The sequence below is a fragment of the Rhododendron vialii genome, chromosome 10a (assembly GCF_030253575.1).
Source record: "Rhododendron vialii isolate Sample 1 chromosome 10a, ASM3025357v1".
Taxonomy (NCBI): domain Eukaryota; kingdom Viridiplantae; phylum Streptophyta; class Magnoliopsida; order Ericales; family Ericaceae; genus Rhododendron; species Rhododendron vialii.
This window is the reverse complement of record NC_080566.1, coordinates 8,950,843-8,971,030: the sequence shown is the minus strand read 5'-3', so window position 1 is coordinate 8,971,030 and position 20,188 is coordinate 8,950,843. Positions and strand designations below refer to the sequence as shown.

The window sequence follows — 20,188 nt, the reverse complement described above, 5'->3', positions numbered from 1 at the left end:
ATATGGAGTGGTGATCAAATTCTTGATCCCATCCATCATATCTTTGAAACCATCCATGGCTGCCGCGTGACGATCCGTAACATCTGTTAGCCGGTGAACGGAGTCGTTGGTTGCGTGTGCCAATTTTCAAAGAGAATCTTCCAAACGTTTAAGCTCTTGCGCACGAGTTTCTGTCATGATTCCGATCGCCCACAGTTAGAGGAGTAGGGCTCTTATACCACTGATTGACCTTCCTTAAGAAATGAAACCCAGAATAGGGTCAATGGACATTTATTATTACTTCAGAAAGAATTACAGAAGATGAATTATAGAAGAAGAATGGGGAAGAGAGAGAGAAATTACAGGAGTATGATAGAGAGAAAGGAAAGAAAGACGTAACAACCACCCACACCCACTCCTATGTACCCCCTTCTCCTTATAACCACCTAACAGAATAACCACCCCTAACAAACTAAAAATTACAATATTGCTCGTAAAGCTCCTGAATCAAACTACAATTACAATTGACTCCCCCCACTACTACAAAAATCGCAGTCTTGTTACTAGAACTGGGCAACCCTTCAACAAAATCCATAGATATGTCACTCCACAATCTTTCTGGAATAGGTAGAGGCTGGAGCAAACCAGGAGAGGCCACAGTCTCAGTCTTGTGTCTTTGGCAAAACCTGTTTCATCCCTTTCCAAAAGAAAGCCTGCTTCAACCATTGATAGGTCCTTTCACCCCCAGAGTAGCCTCCAACTGGACTGGCATGGTGCTCATGGTTTAATTTGAGTCTAAATTGGGTATCATTTCCCACCACTAACCTGGATTTAAAGTAGAGCATTTGATGCTGCCATGAGAAAAAGGGATAATTGGCTAGATCATGTTGTAAAGCTTGGATAAGTTTCTTAAGTTCAGGGTCTTGCTCCCAGCTGGCTTGAAGCTCCCTTACCTATTGACAAATTAAGTACTACTGTCATCGTAGCAAGGGTCCCCTGAAAATCTGGTACGAACTGGACATCTTCCTTCATTCTGGAAAGAGCATCTGCTGCCACATTGGTTTTGCCTAATTTGTAGACAATTTCATAATCAAATCCCATTAATTTGGATAACCACTTCTGTTGCATGGGAGTAGTAACTCGTTGTTCTAAAAGGAATTTGAGGCTTTGATGATCTGTCTTGATAATAAATTGCCTTCCTAGCAAAAAGTGTCTCCATTTGGTAACTGACATCACTACTGCCAAAAGCTCTTTCTCATAAGTGGAAAGACCCAACCATGTAGGAGATAAAGCCTTGCTGTAGAATGCAATAGACCTGCCCTCCTGCATTAATACTGCCCCTACTCCCTTACCAGAAGCATCACATTCTAACATAAAAGGCTTGGCATAATTCGGCAATGTCAACACTAGAGCTATGGTCATGGCAGTTTTGAGCTGAATAAAAGCATGGTCAGCTTCTGCAGTCCAACCAAAAGCACCCTTTTTGAGCAAGACATTCAAAGGTTGACAAATTTTGCCATAATCTCTTATAAATCTCCGGTAATAACCAGAATGTAGACACCCCAACCTGGGCTTCCAGATTAGTTTACTTTCGGTTTTTGATTCCTTAATGATGAAACGGATCAAGAACACCTCGAGAATGTCGAGTGTTTGAGCTTTGAGTTTTTGAAAAACCCTTAAACCTAGCCGAAACCACTCAAAAGTCAAATGCCCTACTGGCATGCGTTGGTTGAGAACCAGCGCGCGCGGGTCAAGCTGCCAGGTGTGGTCAGCAGTCAAAGCTTGACTGTTGACCCATGCGCGGGTTGGTTTGGCACGCGCGTGCTAGTATGACACCAGCGCGCGCTGGTCAAACTGCCAGGTGGTGGTCAACAGTCAAAGCTTGATCGTTGACCCACGCGCATGCCAGGGCGCAACCAGCGCGCGCTGGACCTAGCCTGTCCCCGTCACCTTTATCAGCTGAGAAGCTTAGCCACCAACCAAATCTCAGCCAGCGTCGTGGACTAACTGAGCTCCTCTCCTTGCACCTCCCAGATTCACCTCCATCTCTTCCTATATATATCCCCCTTTGTTTCTCTTTCAAAGGATTCAAGTTTTTTAAAAAGGTTACAAAATTTAAAGGTTTTAAAGGGTTACAAAGTTCCAAGTTTTAAAGCCTTAAGTTACACCCTCAAAAACATAGCTTGCTCTTCCTCCTTCCAACACCTCAATTAAGTCTCAAACGCATCAAAGCTCAACTTCGTTTGAAACTCAATCTAGGTATAACATACCTACTGTTTTCTGTTTTGATCCCTGAGGGGGGTTGGTAGGGTCAAGACTGGTAATCAATACCAGTCCTGACCCTAAAGCTGACAAGGTTTCAAAAACTGTTGTGGTAGGAACCAGCACCCACCGGTCCCATATACGTGCGCGCCACTCCGTGGCTGCGCGCGCAAAACCGTGCGGGGATTGGTTTCCTACTGTTTTATGTCTTTTTGTTTATATAGATCACTATAAGCATGATAAAAACTAGTTTACTGCTTTCCTTAGTATAAACTGTTAGTCTTAGTTCAATATGTGTTTCTGCTACTCTGAAGTACCCTTGGGATCATTCTAGACCTGTTCCAGAACCCAGAAACATGTAAACCAAGCACTGGTATGGCTCAGACTCGAGTGCGCCAGTCGCATATCTGTGCACGCTAGGGCATATCCTGCGCGCACCGGCAGGCAATACACGCACGCCAGTCGGTCTCTGACTAGTGACTGGCCTGAGTGACTGGCGTTGCATGGGTAACTTGTCTTTAGGCTTTTATTTTGTCCCCACACTGTTTATGAGGTGTTTTATTAATTTGTGGGGCTTTTCAGCCTTTAAATTGTATATTATAACTGCTTATAACTGCCTATAAACTGCTTTGTTTGTCTTGGGTGTGCACTGGTCCTTCCAGAGCCCAGAGGGTTTGAAAATAAGAGCTGTGGACTTAGGCTTATTGGCGCGCGTAGGTCGTGTAGTAGCATGCGTAGGTGTGATCAGCATGCAGTGACTTGATCAGTGCATGCTGGTTTCCACCTGCGTATGTCACTCTAAAACAGCAGCCTTCCAGTCTGTTTAAACTCCCACACCAGTCTGTTTTCATCCTATACTAACTGTTTTTTCATCCATGTTATCATTCACATCTTGCAAACTGTTACAGTTTTAATCCCCATTAAACTGTTCCCCCGCCCTAAATGGCTAAAGAATCGATTAATCAAATAGAATCGCAAATGTTTTCACAAATGCTTAAGTAGAGACCGAGCTTTGGATTGGGCAATAGGGGTGCCTTAAAACCCTTCTCCTCTGGTAACCTGGCTCCCGACCCTAGATATGGTTATGACGGGTTGGTTCCTTCACTTTTTTAAATCAAATAGCGCGACGAGCATTTCAAGTTCGGTTCCTTGGGTGTCGGACCTTCAAACCCAAGTGGCGACTCTGAATTGAGCACTCGTCTGCCAAAAGCGCGCTCATCGATCCGCCTTTTTTAGGGCATGCTGCCCACAGTGGTGACTCTGCTGGAGATATCGAATCAATATTGGTCTATACTTAGATTTTAATACACTTGAGAACAATAGCACAAAAGTCTGTCAAAATAGTGAGCTTTGCGCTGCTAAAGAAAGGAATGGTGATTTAACAGGACCTCGTGTCCGGCCATCCTGACTGGGGCTTTTCCGATTGTTCTCTCGTGTAGTTTCTTCTATGTATTGATTAATAAAGAGAGCCAAATTTGAAAAGACATTTGCGAATTTGTGATTCTGTTCCATTAATCAACTTTTTAGCATCTTCATATGCATCGATGTTGGATAGCCGCGTTGGAGCGTTTTGGCAAACCGACACGGTTTACCGAAGACCAGGGAACCCGAATGCCCAACAGCCTTCAACGATGATAAGTCATTTTACCGTTCGACTGTTACTCTGCGGTTATGCGAGCAGCGGGAGGTATATATTGGCTTTAGTCCGAGGAACTCCCTCAAACCAAAACCAGCCTTTGCATATACAAAGCATTAGAACTCTTCAAACTAGGATAGGTACCTGTGGGGTAAGATCTACTTGCATCTAACCTCCATACACTGTCTATGTGTTACTGCTTTTCCTATCGCATGCACTGTACATACATACAGTTATGCAAAGGAGCATGTTTAGGGCGGCTTCTAGGTTGTCTTTCTTTTCGAGTTTGTCTTATGCTTATTAGGACGCTGCTAGACCCGATGAAGAGTCGTGCATCTTGATGGTGCACGTTATCAATTTTCAAAGTCCTTAGATCAACAAGACTTTGGAAAATCAAGACTTTCTAAATCCTTGTATAATACCCGATCGAGGTTTCAAACAGAAGACAAGGAACAATGGAGAGAATGCTGTGATGCTTATACCACCTTGGTTATCGTGCGTAACACGTACACCGTTTAGGCTATGGCGCAGTGTCGCTTATGCCACCCTAGTTAAGGTATCATGTCATCTACACCGAGTTCTTCTGACTCCAAAGTTGAAACTTCGAGAACAGAATAGTCAAAGGCTTAGACTATTTTGACTCCAAACAAGGATACACCCTCGAAAAGAATGTTGAGGATTCTGGCAGCGTTCGGACTTCATGAGACAGACTTGTCTTTAGTTGTAGAGTCTAGGAGGACACCAACGACGATGACGTGTACATTGCATTTCTTTTTGCAATTAACTGCTGTTGCAGGAATGTCACTGGGCTTTCAATTACTTTACTGTCTAGTTTGGAACCATTGTACCGAACAAGAGGGTACCGAAAGGAAGAGCCAAACCTACTTGGGAACGTCTTCAGAATCCGTTTCAACAACTCGCCAGGCTAGATTCCCTGTCAGTCGCAACGGAGGCTTCTCCAGGTTCACTGTTGGCCACTCTACAGTCGAGTTCACCATCGATTTTGCAAAAAGCCACGCCGCCAGCTTCCCCATCTTCAACAGCTTCTTCAGGCTTATCAGAAAAACCTGTCATGGCAGATCAGCCGTAACCGCTCACTCTGGAAACCTTGCTCATGAACCTTCAAAATAGTATCATTGCTATGGAGCAGAGGGCCACTCAGACTGATGCCTCCATCACCCGTCTAAATTACCTTATCAACACTCGTCTTCCTCCAATGTGTAGACACCCCAATCTGGGCTTCCAAATTAGTTTACTTACGATTTTTGATTCCCGGATGATAAAACGGATCAAGAACACCCCGGGAATGATAAGTGTTTGAGCTTTGAATGTTTGCAAAACCCTTGAACCTAACTTGATCCTAAGCCACTTCAAAAGAGCCAAAAACCCTATTGGCACGCATTGGTTGAGAGCCTGCGCTTGTAGATCAACTTGACAAGTGTTGGTCAATGGTTAAAGCTTGACTGTTGACCAACGCGTGAGTAGGTGGTACACGCGCGCTAGGGCGCAACCATCCCTCGCCGGGGCGCACCATCGCGCGACGGACTGAAACCATCGCGTGATGGTCAAACTGCTAGGTGGTGGTCAACAGTCAAAGCTTGATCGTTGACCATCGCGTGCCAGGGCGCACCATCGCGCGCCAGACTGACTCTATCGCGCGATGGTCCAAGATGTCCCCATCACCTTTATCAGTTGGGAAGCTTAACCACCAAGCAAACTTCAGCCAGCCTCGTGGATTGGCTGAGCTCTTCTCCTTGCACCAACCAGATTCACCTCCCTCTCTCTCTGTAAATACCCCCTTTGTTCATCCATTTAAAGGGTTCAAGAATGTCAAGAAGGATTACACTCCATTTTCACACCTCAACCAAGCACATAGCTTGTTCTTCTTCTTCCATCACATAACCATTCAAACACCTCATTCAAGTTTCAAACCTCAAAGCTCAATCGTCCGTTCAAACTCAATCTAGGTATAGCATACCTACTATTTTTCTGTTCTGAACCTGAGGGGGGCTGGCAGGGCCAAGGCTGGTAATCAATACCTGTCCTGGTCCTAAAGCTGGCAAGGTTTCAAAAACCGTCGAGGTAGGAACCAACGCGCGATGGACCCACTCATGCGCGCGACTGTCTTAGTCATCGCGCGATGGTCCTCATGGGGATTGGTGTCCTACTGTTTTATGTTGTATTTTGTATATAGATCACTCTGCAAGCATGTAAAAAACCAGTTTATTGCTTTTCCGAGTATAAATTGCTAGCTTTGTAGTTAATTTGCATTTCTACTGTCTTGGAGTACCCCTGGGACCTTTCTGAATATGTACCAGAACCCAGAAACGTGTAAATCACACACTGGTTAAAAGGCTCAAACCATCGCGTGACAGAGTGGCACCATCGCGCGCCAGAGCGCTTATGACCAGTGAGTGGCCTTGCACGAGTAACTTGGTTTTAGGCTATTATTTTGTCCCCACACTATTTATGGGGTGTTTTATTAATTTGTGGGGCTTTACAGCCTTCAAACTGTATATTATGCTGCTTATAATTGTAGGGAGGTATTCCCGAGCAGATACATTTAGTTACCAAACACGTGATGTTTGGGAACACGTGGTAAATACGACTGGACTTATCGCCGAGCAGTTCGGTGAACAGCGATATGGACCAGTGATATGAGAAGTCATGGCTATAAATAGACTGTTCGGTTATGATACAGCCGAACAGATGATGTAAAGAACCTAGCACGTGATACGAGTGATCACGGGTTGAAAGCAATGCAATCGATATCCGAATAAATGGTACGTGGGACCATAGTTTGAATATAGACAGGACAGTCATCATGCTAAACAAGTGTTCGGCAATATGGACCAGTGACATGAGAAGTCAATGGTCCAGGAAGGTTGTACGGGCTCAAGGACCAGTTACATGTGAGGTAACTGGTCCAAGCCGTCTGTTCGGCTATGAGACGGCCGAACAAAGATGGAACTCCAATCGAGAGTAGGAGCAGAGAGAATACTCTGGAAGATTCCAGAATAGTCATGTCTCATATAGGGATAAAGATCCCAAGAATATAGGATCTGAGAAAGATACCCAACGAGTATGGGATGTTCGGCTCTTAAAGGAAAAGAATCCTAAAAGGACTCTTTTCCATAAACTGATAAAGGAAACGAGACTCCTTGATATCCTGGGTTTCCTATACGAGTTAGGAATCCTATGGCAATAAGGATGCTTGGACAGCAAGCATCCATAAATCTATAAATATGAGGAAAACCTAGAGGTGAGAGGTACGCAATACGTTGCATTATTATTGCTTTCCTACTGATAATTAGGGCTGAGTTTTCTAGTACGTGATACTAACAAAGGCATCGGAGGGCCTTTGCCACGAGAGGCAAAGGTGCACTCACCCCCTGTCTATTTTGCAGATTAGGGTTCAGACGTCGAGCTAGGGTTCCGGTGAAGAGGCACGAATAAGCCGTTGCAATCCAGTTGATCCGAAGCGTCAATTGTTTTCATCCCCCTACAATTGGCGCCGTCTGTGGGAAACGAAAGAATTCCCTTTTGAAATACGACCATGGTGGAAGTAACTCCAGCAACGCCGCATGAACCAAAAGATGTGTTAGATGAGGGAAGGGACAAATCACCACCTGGGGCTCCGAGAAAGCCCCAGGGTGGGCACAGAAGGAACACGAGTAAGGACCGCCCCCTTACCGTGCATCATAACTCCAAAAATAGAGGAGATGGAGAGACGGCTTCGAGATCCACGAGAAGGAGTAAATCCCATCAAAGGGATGAATCGATCGCGCACTCCAGGAGTGTGCACCATAGTGACGACGTTCTTGATAGGAAGAGGCAAGAAGTCGAGGAATATGCTCGTCTGATTAAAAAACGAGAGCATGAGATCAGAGAATTGGAAAGAATTAGGGAGCATCCGGAGGATTCTGGCCTGTCTCGAGGAAATTCTAGAGGCAGTAGGTATGCTATGGTACAATACAGAAAAGATCCTTTACGAGGAAGAAGGAGCAGAAGTCCTGTCATAGGGCGTCATGAAGCTTCTCCACGAAAAAGGGGAAAAAAAAGTAGAAGCCGAACACCAGAGAGAAGGACTTCTTCACGAAAAAGGAGGAGCAGAGACCGGAGTTCTACCCCCGAGGAAGAGGACACGAGAAAGCATCATCGAGACAGGTACGAGAGACCTGATGCTGATTGGGTCAAGACTTCGGCCCACAAGTCAAAGGAGCAAGAGGATGGGACAGCGACTGCACGAGAAGCAGCACGCAAGGCCCTGAGTAATATTGCAGCCTCTCCCTTTACGAAGAGGCTACAAGAAGCAAGGTTGCCGAGCAGAGTGAAGCACGGTGCATTCGTACTTTACGAGACAAATACGGATCCCGTAGCTCACATACAGCATTACCAACAGGCCATGTTTATGCATGAGGGGGATGATTCCATCTTGTGCAAGATGTTTCCCTCCAGTCTTGGCAAGGTGGCTTTATCCTGGTTTCATAAGTTGGCCCCACGATCCATACGAGGATGGAGGCAGTTGGCAGAGGAATTCACTGCTCGGTTCTTAACGAGCAGAAAGGCCCCAAAGACTTTTGAGAGTCTTTCCACCATGAAGCAGGAGGAGAACGAGCAGATCAGGGATTATGCAAAGAAGTACTGGGAAACTTTCAATGAGATTGAAAGTTGCAGTGAAGAGTATGCAATTGCTACGTTCAAAACTGGTTTGCCTGTTCGGGGGGAGCTGCGCCGTTCATTGAATAAACATCCAGTAGCCACCTTGGCTAAATTGATGGAACGGATAGAGCAACACGCCAGAATGGAGGATGACATACTCCGTGAGGATGGCAGGACGGTTGCCGAACAGCAGAAGGCACCTGCCAAAAAGGTGGATAAGCCAGAACCCAAGTCTTACAAAGACAGAAGGGAGTACGGGCAGGCTAAGAAGGAGGCATACAAGGACAAGCAAGCTCCTGACCCCAAGTCCTTCTTTTCTATCACTACGGTTTGGAAAGAGCCAATATACAGGATTCTTTATCGAATAAAGAATCAGCCATATTTTAAATGGCCCCCAAGTCTAGGTGGAGACAAAGATGCAAAACGTGCTACGAATCAGCACTGCAGTTATCACAAAGATTGGGGCCATATGACCGAGGATTGTGAAGTATACAAGCGGCACCTTGATGATTTGGTCTCTCGGGGCTATCTCAAAGAGTTTATCCAGGAGGACCCTAAAGAGAAAGGGAAGGCCATGGAACTGGGTTACGAGCAACACCCTAAAGGCGTGATCCATATGATACATGGGTTGGCTGCACCTTATACAAGGAGTGAGGTGAGGCTGTTGCAAAGACAGGTCAAGCATGATCAGCACGTGATGCGGTTGGGAAACAAGAGAGGGCGAGAGACTAATGCATGCAACGAGAGCATGGCATTCAGTGACGATGATTTGGCGGAGGTCCAAATACCCCACAATGATGCATTGGTCGTAACCCTACGAGTTGGGGAATACGACATCGAAAAAATTCTAGTGGACTCGGGGAGCTGTACAGAGGTGTTGTACTATGATGCATTCAAGAAGCTGGGCCTGGCCCAATCAGACTTAGAATAATCAACAACACCTCTAATTGGGTTCGGTGCAGGAGCAGTCTGGCCCCTAGGAAAGGTGACTTTACCTGTTCGGGCTGGATCTGTGGTGTTAAGAACAGACTTTTTGGTAGTCGATGTCCCATCTTCCTATAACGTGATTATAGGGAGGACATGGTTGCACAAAATGAGAGCAGTCTCCTCGACATATCACCAGATGGTGAAATTTCCAGGATCAAATGGGATTGAAGTCCTTAAAGGAAACCAGAAGGTAGCACAACAATGCTTGATTTCCATCATCAAAACAACCCCAAAGGTCCACCATGTTCTCACACTAGAAGTACCAGATCAACCAACCATCGAGGATGTTGGGAGAAGCCCGGCTGAAAAAGTGGTTGAGGGCCTGGAGAAGATTCAGATCAACGAGATTGATCCTGAAAGATATTTTTTGATTGGGAAATCATTATCAGCAAACGAAAAGGCTGAGTCAATAAGATTTCTAAAGGAATATATTGATGTTTTTGCATGGGTGCCAGAGGAAATGCCCGGGGTGGATGCAGACGTGATCTGTCATCATTTAAACATTGACCCTCAACACAAGCCGATCATTCAGAAAAAACGAAGGGCTGCCGCGCAGCATGTAGATGCAGTGATTGAAGAGGTCGATCGTTTATTAGAGGCCAAGGCAATACGTGAAGTCTATTACCCAGAGTGGTTATCCAACACTGTTGTGGTAAAGAAGAAGAACGGAAATTGGCGTGTCTGCGTGGACTTCACAGACTTGAACAAAGCATGTCCTAAGGACAGTTTTCCTTTGCCTAGGATTGACCAATTGGTTGATGCAACCTTTGGCTACGAGCGAATGAGTTTTCTCGATGCATATCGAGGATATCATCAGATTGCTATGTTTGAACCTGATCAAGAGAAGACTTCGTTCATCACACCACGAGGGTTATACTGTTACAGTGTCATGCCGTTTGGGCTGAGGAATGCTGGGGCTACATACCAAAGACTTGCAACCATTATGTTCAAGAAGCTCATCGGGAAGACTTTGGAAGTTTACATAGATGATATGGTGGTAAAGAGTCAAGAAAAGGGAGGGCATATTTCTGATCTAAAGGAAGTGTTCGAAATCCTGAGGAAGTATAAATTAAAGCTCAACGCCTCGAAGTGTGCGTTTGGAGTTGGTTCAGGAAAATTCCTGGGCCATTTGGTAACTTTGAGAGGGATAGAGGCAAATCCCGATCAGATTGATGCCTTACAAAGACTACAGAGTCCCAAAACTACCAAGGAAGTCCAGAGACTGACTGGAATGGCAGCAGCACTTAACAGATTCATCAGCAGGTCAAGTGACAAATGCAGACCCTTTTTTCAATTATTGAAAAAAAGGGAGGGATTTGAATGGGGAGCAGAATGTGAACAAACTTTCCAGGACCTGAAGAAGTACTTGGCCGAGCCCCCACTGTTGTCAACTCCACAGCCTGGTGAGTCTTTAATTCTGTACTTAGCTGTTTCCGAGCATGCAGTAAGTGCAGTCTTGTTGAGGGATTTGGGGATCGAACAAATCCCCATTTATTATGTTAGCAAGACATTGTTGGATGCAGAGACGAGATATCTGCCTTTAGAAAAACTTGTCCTGGCACTTAGGACAACAACCAGGAAATTGCCACACTACTTCCAAAGCCATAAGGTTGTGGTTTATACTGAGTATCCATTAAAATCACTGCTTCGAAAGGCAGATTTCTCGGGACGGATCTCGACATGGTCCGTAGAGTTAAGTCAGTATGATCTCGAGTATCAGCCACGCACAGCAATTAAAGGCCAAGTGTTGGCTGATTTTGTGGCAGAGTTTTCCCCGACTGTTGCTCCCTTGCCTCCTACGAGAAAGGAACAGGCAGCTAAGACATCATCATTAAAGGATCAACCCGTAGCCGAACACGATCCCAAAGAATGGAAGTTATTCGTTGACGGATCAGCGTGTAATACTGGTTCCGGAATTGGAGTTGTCCTCTTTCCTCCTCAAGGAGTTTTGATTGAACTCTCTGTTCGGCTTGGATTCAGTGCATCGAATAATGTGGCTGAATATGAAGCACTCTTGGCAAGATTGAGAAGTGCAAAAACCCTTAAGGCAGAACGGGTCAGGGTGTATTGTGATTCCCAGCTCGTTGTGAATCAACTGTCCGGCGAGTACGAGACTCAGAATGAAAAGATGATGGCCTACGTGCAGGCAGCAAAAGACTTGCTCGATACCTTCGAGAGGGTATATATTGAGCAAATAAGTTCTGGACAGAATGCTCATGCAGATTCTTTAGCTTGGTTGGCTGCAGCAGTACCAACAGAGTTCAAAAGAAGGGTGGCGGTAGAATACCTAAATGAGCCAAGCATAGGAAGTAATGTAGACTTGGTCTTGGACGTGAACCAAGGACCAAGTTGGATGGACCCAATAATGGAGTTCTTACGAGATGAGATACTCCCTTCTGATAAAAAGGAGGCCCACAAGATAAGGGTCAAATCTGCTAGGTTTTGGCTGTCCTCAGAGGGAAAGTTGTATAGGAAATCCTTTATAGGTCTCTATTTGCTATGCGTACATCCTGAGATGGTACAGAAGTTCCTTCATGAAATCCATGAGGGAACATGTGGGAGCCATGCTGGAGGCAGATCTATTGCCCACCGAGCAATTACTCAAGGCTACTGGTGGCCGCACATGCAAGAAGATGCAAAGGTGTATGTAAAGATTTGTGAGAAATGTCAAAAGTTCTCACCAATGATTCGAACCCCCGCCGAAGATCTGGTGCCATTAACAAGTCCCTGGCCTTTTGCTCAATGGGGGATGGATATCGTGGGTCCATTGCACAAAGCAACTGGGAATCGAAAATTCCTGCTTGTTGCAACTGACTATTTTACAAAGTGGATTGAGGCAGAACCACTGGCCAAAATCACTGAGCCTATGATAGAAAGGTTCGTGTGGAAAAGCATCATCACTCGTTTTGGGGTCCCTTATTCATTGATTACAGACAATGGATCCCAATTTCAGAAGAAATTCAAGACTTTTTGTGCCCAATATGGAATAAGAAATTTTTATTCCACCCCAGCCTACCCTCAGAGTAATGGGCAAGCAGAGGCATCCAATAAAACTATCCTAGATGGGATAAAGAAGAGGTTGGACAAAGCAAAGGGAAAATGGCCTGATGAGTTACCGTTAGTTTTGTGGGCTCACCGAACAACGCCTAGGAGGTCTACGGGAGAGACCCCCTATTCGTTGGCATTTGGAACAGAGGCTGTCATACCTCTGGAAGTGGGTCTGCCGACCAACAGGACAGCTCTGGTTGAAAGTGGAGGCAATGACAGGGCCCTTCAAATCGAGCTTGACCTTGCCGAGGAGAGGAGAGAAAAAGCCTTGGTTCATCTTGCTTCTTACCAAGAACAGCTGATGAAAAGCTACAACAAGCATGTTCACCCTCGAGAATTTGGTGTTGGGGACCTTGTGCTACGAAAAGTGCTCGGCAACACCAAGGTGGCTAACGAAGGCAAGCTGGGGGCCAACTGGGAGGGCCCATATAGAGTAACTGAGATTATAGGCATAGGAGCCTATCAATTGGCAGATTTGGATGGTGATCCAATTCCAAGGCCTTGGAATGTTCATAATTTACGAAAGTTCTTTGTTTAGAAGTATTAAATCCTGTTTTGGATTTACACTACGTGATTGTGTGGGAATTACGAATATAATTCCTTTGTTCTAGTTTTGATTATTTTTTAAAAGGGTACGAGTAACGCCCTCTTGCGTTTTACAGATTATGAATACAATCACTTCTTTCGAATAACTGTTGTGGTATTTAAATACGAACTACGAGTTTGGTTCTCCTTATTCGTATTGGGGAGCAGGGTATACCTTTTGAGTATGTGAAACTTGGGTATACATTTGAATGCAAGTATGAACACACTTGTATGTCTTTTCTTAAAGTACGTGATACTTAGCAAGTATGAAAATACTTGTGTGTTTTCTTTTAACAAATACAAGTACGAAATACTTGTATGGACGTTCAAAGTACGAGATACTTATATGGTGTTTTAAGTACGTGATACTTGAGAACCTATATTGGCTTGACTTAAATGTAAGCCACATTTAGTTCAGTACGTGAAACTGAAACACAAGTACGAAACACTTGTGTGATGTTCTAAATACGTGATACTTAGGCGATTTTGTGTGAGTACGTGATACTTAACAAGTATGAATACACTTGTAAAGTACTAAACTTAAAACAGTGCGAGACACTGGGAAACAAATGTTTTTAAGTACGTGAAACTTAAACAACATTAAGTACGTGAAACTTAACAGGCGTGAAAGATTTGCTAAAAAGTACGAAATACTTATGCAAACGAATGATACGTAAATGGTACGACATACTTAGATTGAAAAATTGCATACGAACAGTTGCAGCAACAAAGGACGCCGAGCAAAACATAAGGTTATGCCACGAAGGGCCGAATACCTGTGTTAACAAAGTATTTAAACTGAACTGGTGCCTCACAGGGCCAAAGTATGCTTATGGTCACGCAGGACCAGCAACCAAAACAATTCTTATACTTACCAAATCAATCCACATTCTGGACCTCTGAAGTATCAGTGTTGATCTCAGTATCAGCACTACCCTCGACTACATTCTCTTCCAAGTTGATGGGCTCAATAGGTACATCCCGAGCAGGAGCTTCAGTAGGATCCACATCCGTGGGGATATCTTCCTCAGCATTGGCAAATTCTTCAATTTGCCGTTCAAAGTCTTCCTCTGGATGACCTGCTGGCTCTGGAGTGTCTTCAATGTTTTGAACACGGGTGCTAGGCAGCTCGTTGTCAACCCAGAAGGGTGAATCCTCAGCAACCCCTAGTTTTGTCAGACAGGTTTCCCAGCTGGCAATCCAGACCTGGTCTTGTAAAGCTGGCATCTGTTCCACGTAACTGGCAGTTGTGGCATCATAGCCCTTCTGGTAGCCATCTTCATATGATGCTTTTTTGGTGTTATCGATCTCCAACAGTGCCTGATTGAGCCCCTCCTCAGCAGCTCCAAGTTTGTTTTTGGCCTCAACGAAGTCTGCTTTGGCTTTGTCTCTTTCCCTTTCAAGTCTAGTAATCGTACGAAGCAGTCTGGTATTGTTGTTCAGCAATGTGATCCTCTCATTATCAGCATCTTCAAACTTTTGGCCCAACGAGACCATCTTTTGGATGAACTGACAAAACACCGAATAGAAGATAATGAGAATATCCATGGTACACGAAATATGCACAAAGACTTATGTGGAAAAAGTTAAGTCACGTTACCTTAATACCACTGACAAGTCCAGTGGCGACAAGCCGATCAGGAGTAGCTTCAGACTCCTTCTGCATATCCACAGGGAGCAGTAGACCTTGGGCAAGGGCGAGTGCTGTCTCCGAAGAGCTGGCACTGTCCCCAATGTGAACAGGCCGATCACCCCTAATGAGATTAGGGGTCCAGCTTTCGGGAAGCACTGGAGTACTCGAAGAATGGGGTTGTTGGACTACAGTAGTAGTTTGGTTGAGAGGTTCTCCAGTTTCTTCGCTCCTGGGACGTTTGTCCCGATGAGCATCGGTAGCCTCAACTGGACTATCTTCCCGAGGAGAAGATGATGATCTTGCAGATCCCCCCCTATTGCGACGTGAACGCGGGGGAAGGGCGTCAGTTGATGCTACCCTATTGGTAGCACCTCGTCCCCGTGAGGAGACAGTGAGTAACGAACTGAGGTTGATGGGTTGGTGTGTCATCGTACCTGAGGTTGGAGGTGATCGAGAATATCCGGATGAGGACGACTGACTGGTAATTTGGTGAAGAACGGGTTGTTGTTCGGCAATGAGTTGCCTGCGGCGTGATCTCCTGAGTACCACACGTGTTTGAGGTATACCGTCAGGAATAACAATATCACCTGACTGGCCGGCAAGAGTGACACCACCAGCTTGAAGCCTTGAACTGTGTGGTTGGGGAACAGTGGATGTAGACGCGGCACTAGTGCTGGGATGGGCGAGTCTTCTGTCAATGACCCCTCTATACGAAGGCTCGTATCCCAGCAGTATATCAGCGTCTCGACCCCGACCAGCTGTTCGGGTACCTGGTTCTTCTGTATATTTTAGTATCCTGTTAATGTCCCCTGCTCGGACGTAGCTCGGCTCACGTCTAGGACGTTTGTTAACGTTTTCAGCTGCAAGTTTCAAATTGAAAAACCAAATTTAGTTCATAAGAAAGCTACGAGAAAGCAGTAAATGAAGAAATTGCAAAAGATAAAAAGCAAGAGCATACGTGGATAACCCCATATGTGGGGGCAATGGAGCCCTATCACTTGGCCATCTTCCCCTAAGGGCTCGAATGCTCCAGTCACATAGAGGAAGTCGATCTCGTGGTCACGAGCAGAATCTGGCAGATTGAGCACGAAGCGCTTTTCTGCCCTTCTAACTTTGAAATAGTAGGTATTATAGTCAGGGTTTAGTACAATACTGTACCACCACTGAATATCCCAAATTCCTAACTGGGTCCCTAGAATCCTATTCAAAGCTATTACACCCATTATCAGCCTAAAGACATTTGTTGATACTTGCATGGGGGTGAGTCGATACCAGTTTAGGATCTGACGGAGTAGTGGGTGAAGAGGAAATCGGACCCCACCTTCGACGATGGCCACGATAGGGATGCACATTCTATCCCAGGAGCCACCATCCCTATCTGCTCCTAAAGGGGCGAGTTCGAGCCCCACATTATCAGGGATACTATACTCAGACCTAAATGCCGCCATGGCAGTTGGGGTTTCACAGAGTTTCCTAAACTTACTGGGTCTAGGAGGGGTATCACGTTCATCCGCCATGGATATACTCGAAGAAAACGTAAATGAAAGAATGGGCGTGATTGAAACCCTAGAAGTGACCACAATCTGAGAATGAAATCTCAGATGAAAACCTAAGCAGAAGAAATGGAGTTGGAACGAGAGTCTTACAAACGATACCGTGATGAATTCTTGGAGTGCAATCGAATTTGCAGATGGCGGCAATGGCAGATAGCGGGATGCTTTCGCCTGGTTTTTAGAGAGACTGAAAGTTCGAGTTCTGGGTAAAAGACCAGACGGAGCCCTTTCAGGGGTTTAAGGGTGAGAGACGGAGACGAAACGTCTCCTCTCACACCGTTACAGGAAAAAGTAACGGAAAGCAGAAACCGTTCTGACGCCGTTTCATAGAACGTCAGTTCGAAGTTAATGCTAGGCATACGAAAACGTGCCACGTGGAGTCGTTTACCCCGAAATGGTATAATGACATAGGCGCCAAAAGGCATCAATGAAGTATTGAAATTATGACTGCATGGGATCAAAAGAGTTTGGTCTAGATAGAATTCTGTTTCTAAGCGTCATATATTACCCCCGAACAGTGGTAAATACATGAAGCTGGGGAGCAATTGTAGGGAGGTATTCCCGAGCAGATACATTTAGTTACCAAACACGTGATGTTTGGGAACACGTGGTAAATACGACTGGACTTATCGCCGAGCAGTTCGGTGAATAGCGATATGGACCAGTGATATGAGAAGTCATGGCTATAAATAGACTGTTCGGTTATGATACAGCCGAACAGATGATGTAAAGAACCTAGCACGTGATACGAGTGATCCCGGGTTGAAAGCAATGCAATCGATATCCGAATAAATGGTACGTGGGACCATAGTTTGAATATAGACAGGACAGTCATCATGCTAAACAAGTGTTCGGCAATATGGACCAGTGACATGAGAAGTCAATGGTCCAGGAAGGTTGTACGGGCTCAAGGACCAGTTACATGTGAGGTAACTGGTCCAAGCCGTCTGTTCGGCTATGAGACGGCCGAACAAAGATGGAACTCCAATCGAGAGTAGGAGCAGAGAGAATACTCTGGAAGATTCCAGAATAGTCATGTCTCATATAGGGATAAAGATCCCAAGAATATAGGATCTGAGAAAGATACCCAACGAGTATGGGATGTTCGGCTCTTAAAGGAAAAGAATCCTAAAAGGACTCTTTTCCATAAACTGATAAAGGAAACGAGACTCCTTGATATCCTGGGTTTCCTATACGAGTTAGGAATCCTATGGCAATAAGGATGCTTGGACAGCAAGCATCCATAAATCTATAAATATGAGGAAAACCTAGAGGTGAGAGGTACGCAATACGTTGCATTATTATTGCTTTCCTACTGATAATTAGGGCTGAGTTTTCTAGTACGTGATACTAACAAAGGCATCGGAGGGCCTTTGCCACGAGAGGCAAAGGTGCACTCACCCCCTGTCTATTTTGCAGATTAGGGTTCAGACGTCTAGCTAGGGTTCTGGTGAAGAGGCACGAATAAGCCGTTGCAATCCAGTTGATCCGAAGCGTCAATTGTTTTCATCCCCCTACAATAATTGCATGGTTTGTCCTGGGTGTGCACTGGTCCTTCCAGAGCCCAGAGGGCTTGAGAATAAGAGCTGTGGGTTTGAGCTCACCGGCGGGCGCGTGTCTTGGAGTTGCGCGCGCAGGAGTAAACAACATGCAATGACTTGTTCAGTGCATGCTGATTTCTTCCTGCGCAAGTCAATCCAAAACAGGGGCTTCCAGTTTGCTTAAACTCCTACAACAGTCTATTCTCATCCTATACTAACTGCTCATCCATGCTATCATTCACATCCTGCAAACATGTTACAGTTTTAATCCCCTATTAAACTGTTCCCCCACCCCTAATTGGTTAAAGAATTGATTAATCAAACAGAATCGCAAATATTTTTGCAAATGCCTAAGTAGAGACCGATCTCCGGATTGGGCGAGAGGGGTGCCATAAAACCCTTCCCCTCTCGTAACCTGGCTCCCGAACCCAGATATGGTTATGACGGACTGGTGTCTTCACCTTTTTCAAATCAAACAGTGCAACGAGCGTTTCAAGTTCGGTTCCTTGGGTGTCGGACCTTCAAATCCAAGTGGCGACTCTGAATTGAGCGTTCATCTGTCAAAAGCGCGTGCTCATCGATCCGCCCTTCTTTTTCCGGGCACGCTGCCCACACAATGCTGGAAGGGGAAGGCAAGGACGATAAGGATGTTCATGCAGAACCTGTCTTTGTCGAGGATCCAAACCATGCAGGGCGTCTCATTGTTCAGTCCATCTCTAGAGAGGCTTGTGTGCTCGCTCCGAACCCCAACCTTTCTGCTGTTAGGCCTATTCAAAACCCTGACATGGCTGCTCTCATGGCCAAGATGGCTAGGCAGGAAGAAGCTGTCTCAAAATCCGAGAAGATCAGCGCAAGAGGAATTGACTTGGATCGTCTCTGCTTATACCCTAATCCTAGGCTTCCCGACAAATTCAAGATGCCTGAATTGGTTAAGTTCGACGGGAGCGGTGATCCCAAGACTCATCTCTTTGGCTATCATGCTGCAATGAAGCTGCTGGGTGTGGAAAGTGAGGCTATGTCTCAACTGTTCCCACAGACTCTCTTTGGGCCCGCCTTTCAATGGTTTCTGTCTCTTGACATCTCCAAAAGAAGAACTTGGGAGGACATTAGGGCTGCCTTTGTTGCACAGTACAATTACAACTCTCAACTCAAGATGACTATTCGTGAGTTGGAGTCCACCGAAATGGAAGAAAAGGAGTCCTTTGTGGATTTCGTTAAGAGGTGGAAAGCCAAAGCCGCTCTAATGACTGATCGCCCAAGTGAGAGGGATCAACTCTGCATCATCTCCCGCAATCTTCAGCCTGACTTCGCCAAGCACCTCGTGCTGGTTCAAGCTTCTGCCAACTTTGAAACTTTCTTCGAGTCTGGCTGGCCATTGAAAAGGCCCTGCAAAGTGGAGTTCTACCAAGAGGAGAATCTTCTTCTTCCACTACTCAAAAAGCTAAGCCGAGGGCTTACTCTGGAAATAGTAGCGCACTATTTGGTGGTAGCAATTACGCCAACACGACTATAAGTGGGGACGACGTTGTTGTTTCCCCAACCATGTTGCCGACATCAATCAGGTTCAGAATGCCCAAAGCTACCAGGCCCGAACCCAACCTCAAAATTTCTCTGTCTTTGAGGCACCTCTGTCCACAGTGATGGAGAAACTTGTCAAATCTGGGCATTTTAAACCTTTGACCCCAACTTCCCCACCAAAAGTCCTACCTTTGGGTTACAAGCCTCACCTCTTCTGTGCCTTCCACCAAATGCCTGGCCATCCCACTGACTCATGCTATCGTCTTCGACATGAGATACAAGATCTCATTGATAATGGCACGGTTCAAGTTCCATGAAAGCCCAACGTCATTTCCAACTCCTTGCCTCAACACAACTCTGACCCTTTGGTTGGTCAGATATCTATCACCTCCACTCAAATCAACCCTAGTTCCACTATATTCAACCCTAGCCACTATATCATTCCAGAAAGCCAACCCAAACCAATAGTATCCATCCTATTCGAACCGGAGATTAACATGATGGCTGTAGGTTGGGTAATCGAGGTCTTTGTTGCTGACATTTGGATTGACGGTAATGAGGAGCTTACAAAGGAGCGGATTGACGGACTGAAGTCATTGTTCAAAGGAGCACAGAGTAGGTTTGGTCGAAGAAGCTGAGGATGCTGAAGTGTTATTGCTTGGGCCGGACATCCACTAGATCCTACCTCTCGGTGAGGAAGCCAAGGGTAACTATAAAAGTTGCATCTTCAAATCTCGTCTATTTTGCATTGACACTTTTAAGTCTGAGTCTGACACGGTGTCTG

At 45.5% G+C, this 20,188-nt stretch overlaps 1 protein-coding gene and 1 pseudogene across 1 annotated transcript; one reads left to right on the top strand and one right to left on the bottom strand.

The window, feature by feature from the left end:
* Positions 1-20,188, top strand: part of LOC131302589 (protein DETOXIFICATION 14-like) — a 145,086-nt pseudogene that overhangs the window by 38,292 nt on the left and 86,606 nt on the right.
* On the bottom strand, positions 895-15,046 carry LOC131302852 (uncharacterized). Its single transcript, XM_058329644.1, has 5 exons — positions 14,982-15,046; positions 14,760-14,883; positions 14,396-14,668; positions 4,763-4,944; positions 895-1,546 (listed from the first exon to the last, which is right to left on the bottom strand). Exons 1-5 carry the CDS (start codon positions 15,044-15,046, stop codon positions 895-897), a joined length of 1,296 nt encoding a protein of 431 aa, XP_058185627.1.

Bases quoted from the DNA above. Each gene is read 5' to 3' on its own strand.
- LOC131302852 (XM_058329644.1), bottom strand. From the start codon at position 15,046: ATGCTCATCGGGACAAACGTCCCAGGAGCGAAGAAACTGGAGAACCTC. The intron at 14,884-14,981 runs GTAGTCCAACAA...CATTGGGGACAG, and splicing joins CTCTCAACCAAACTACTACT to TGCCAGCTCTTCGGAGACAG. The intron at 14,669-14,759 runs GTAACGTGACTT...GTGTTTTGTCAG, and splicing joins GACTTGTCAGTGGTATTAAG to TTCATCCAAAAGATGGTCTC.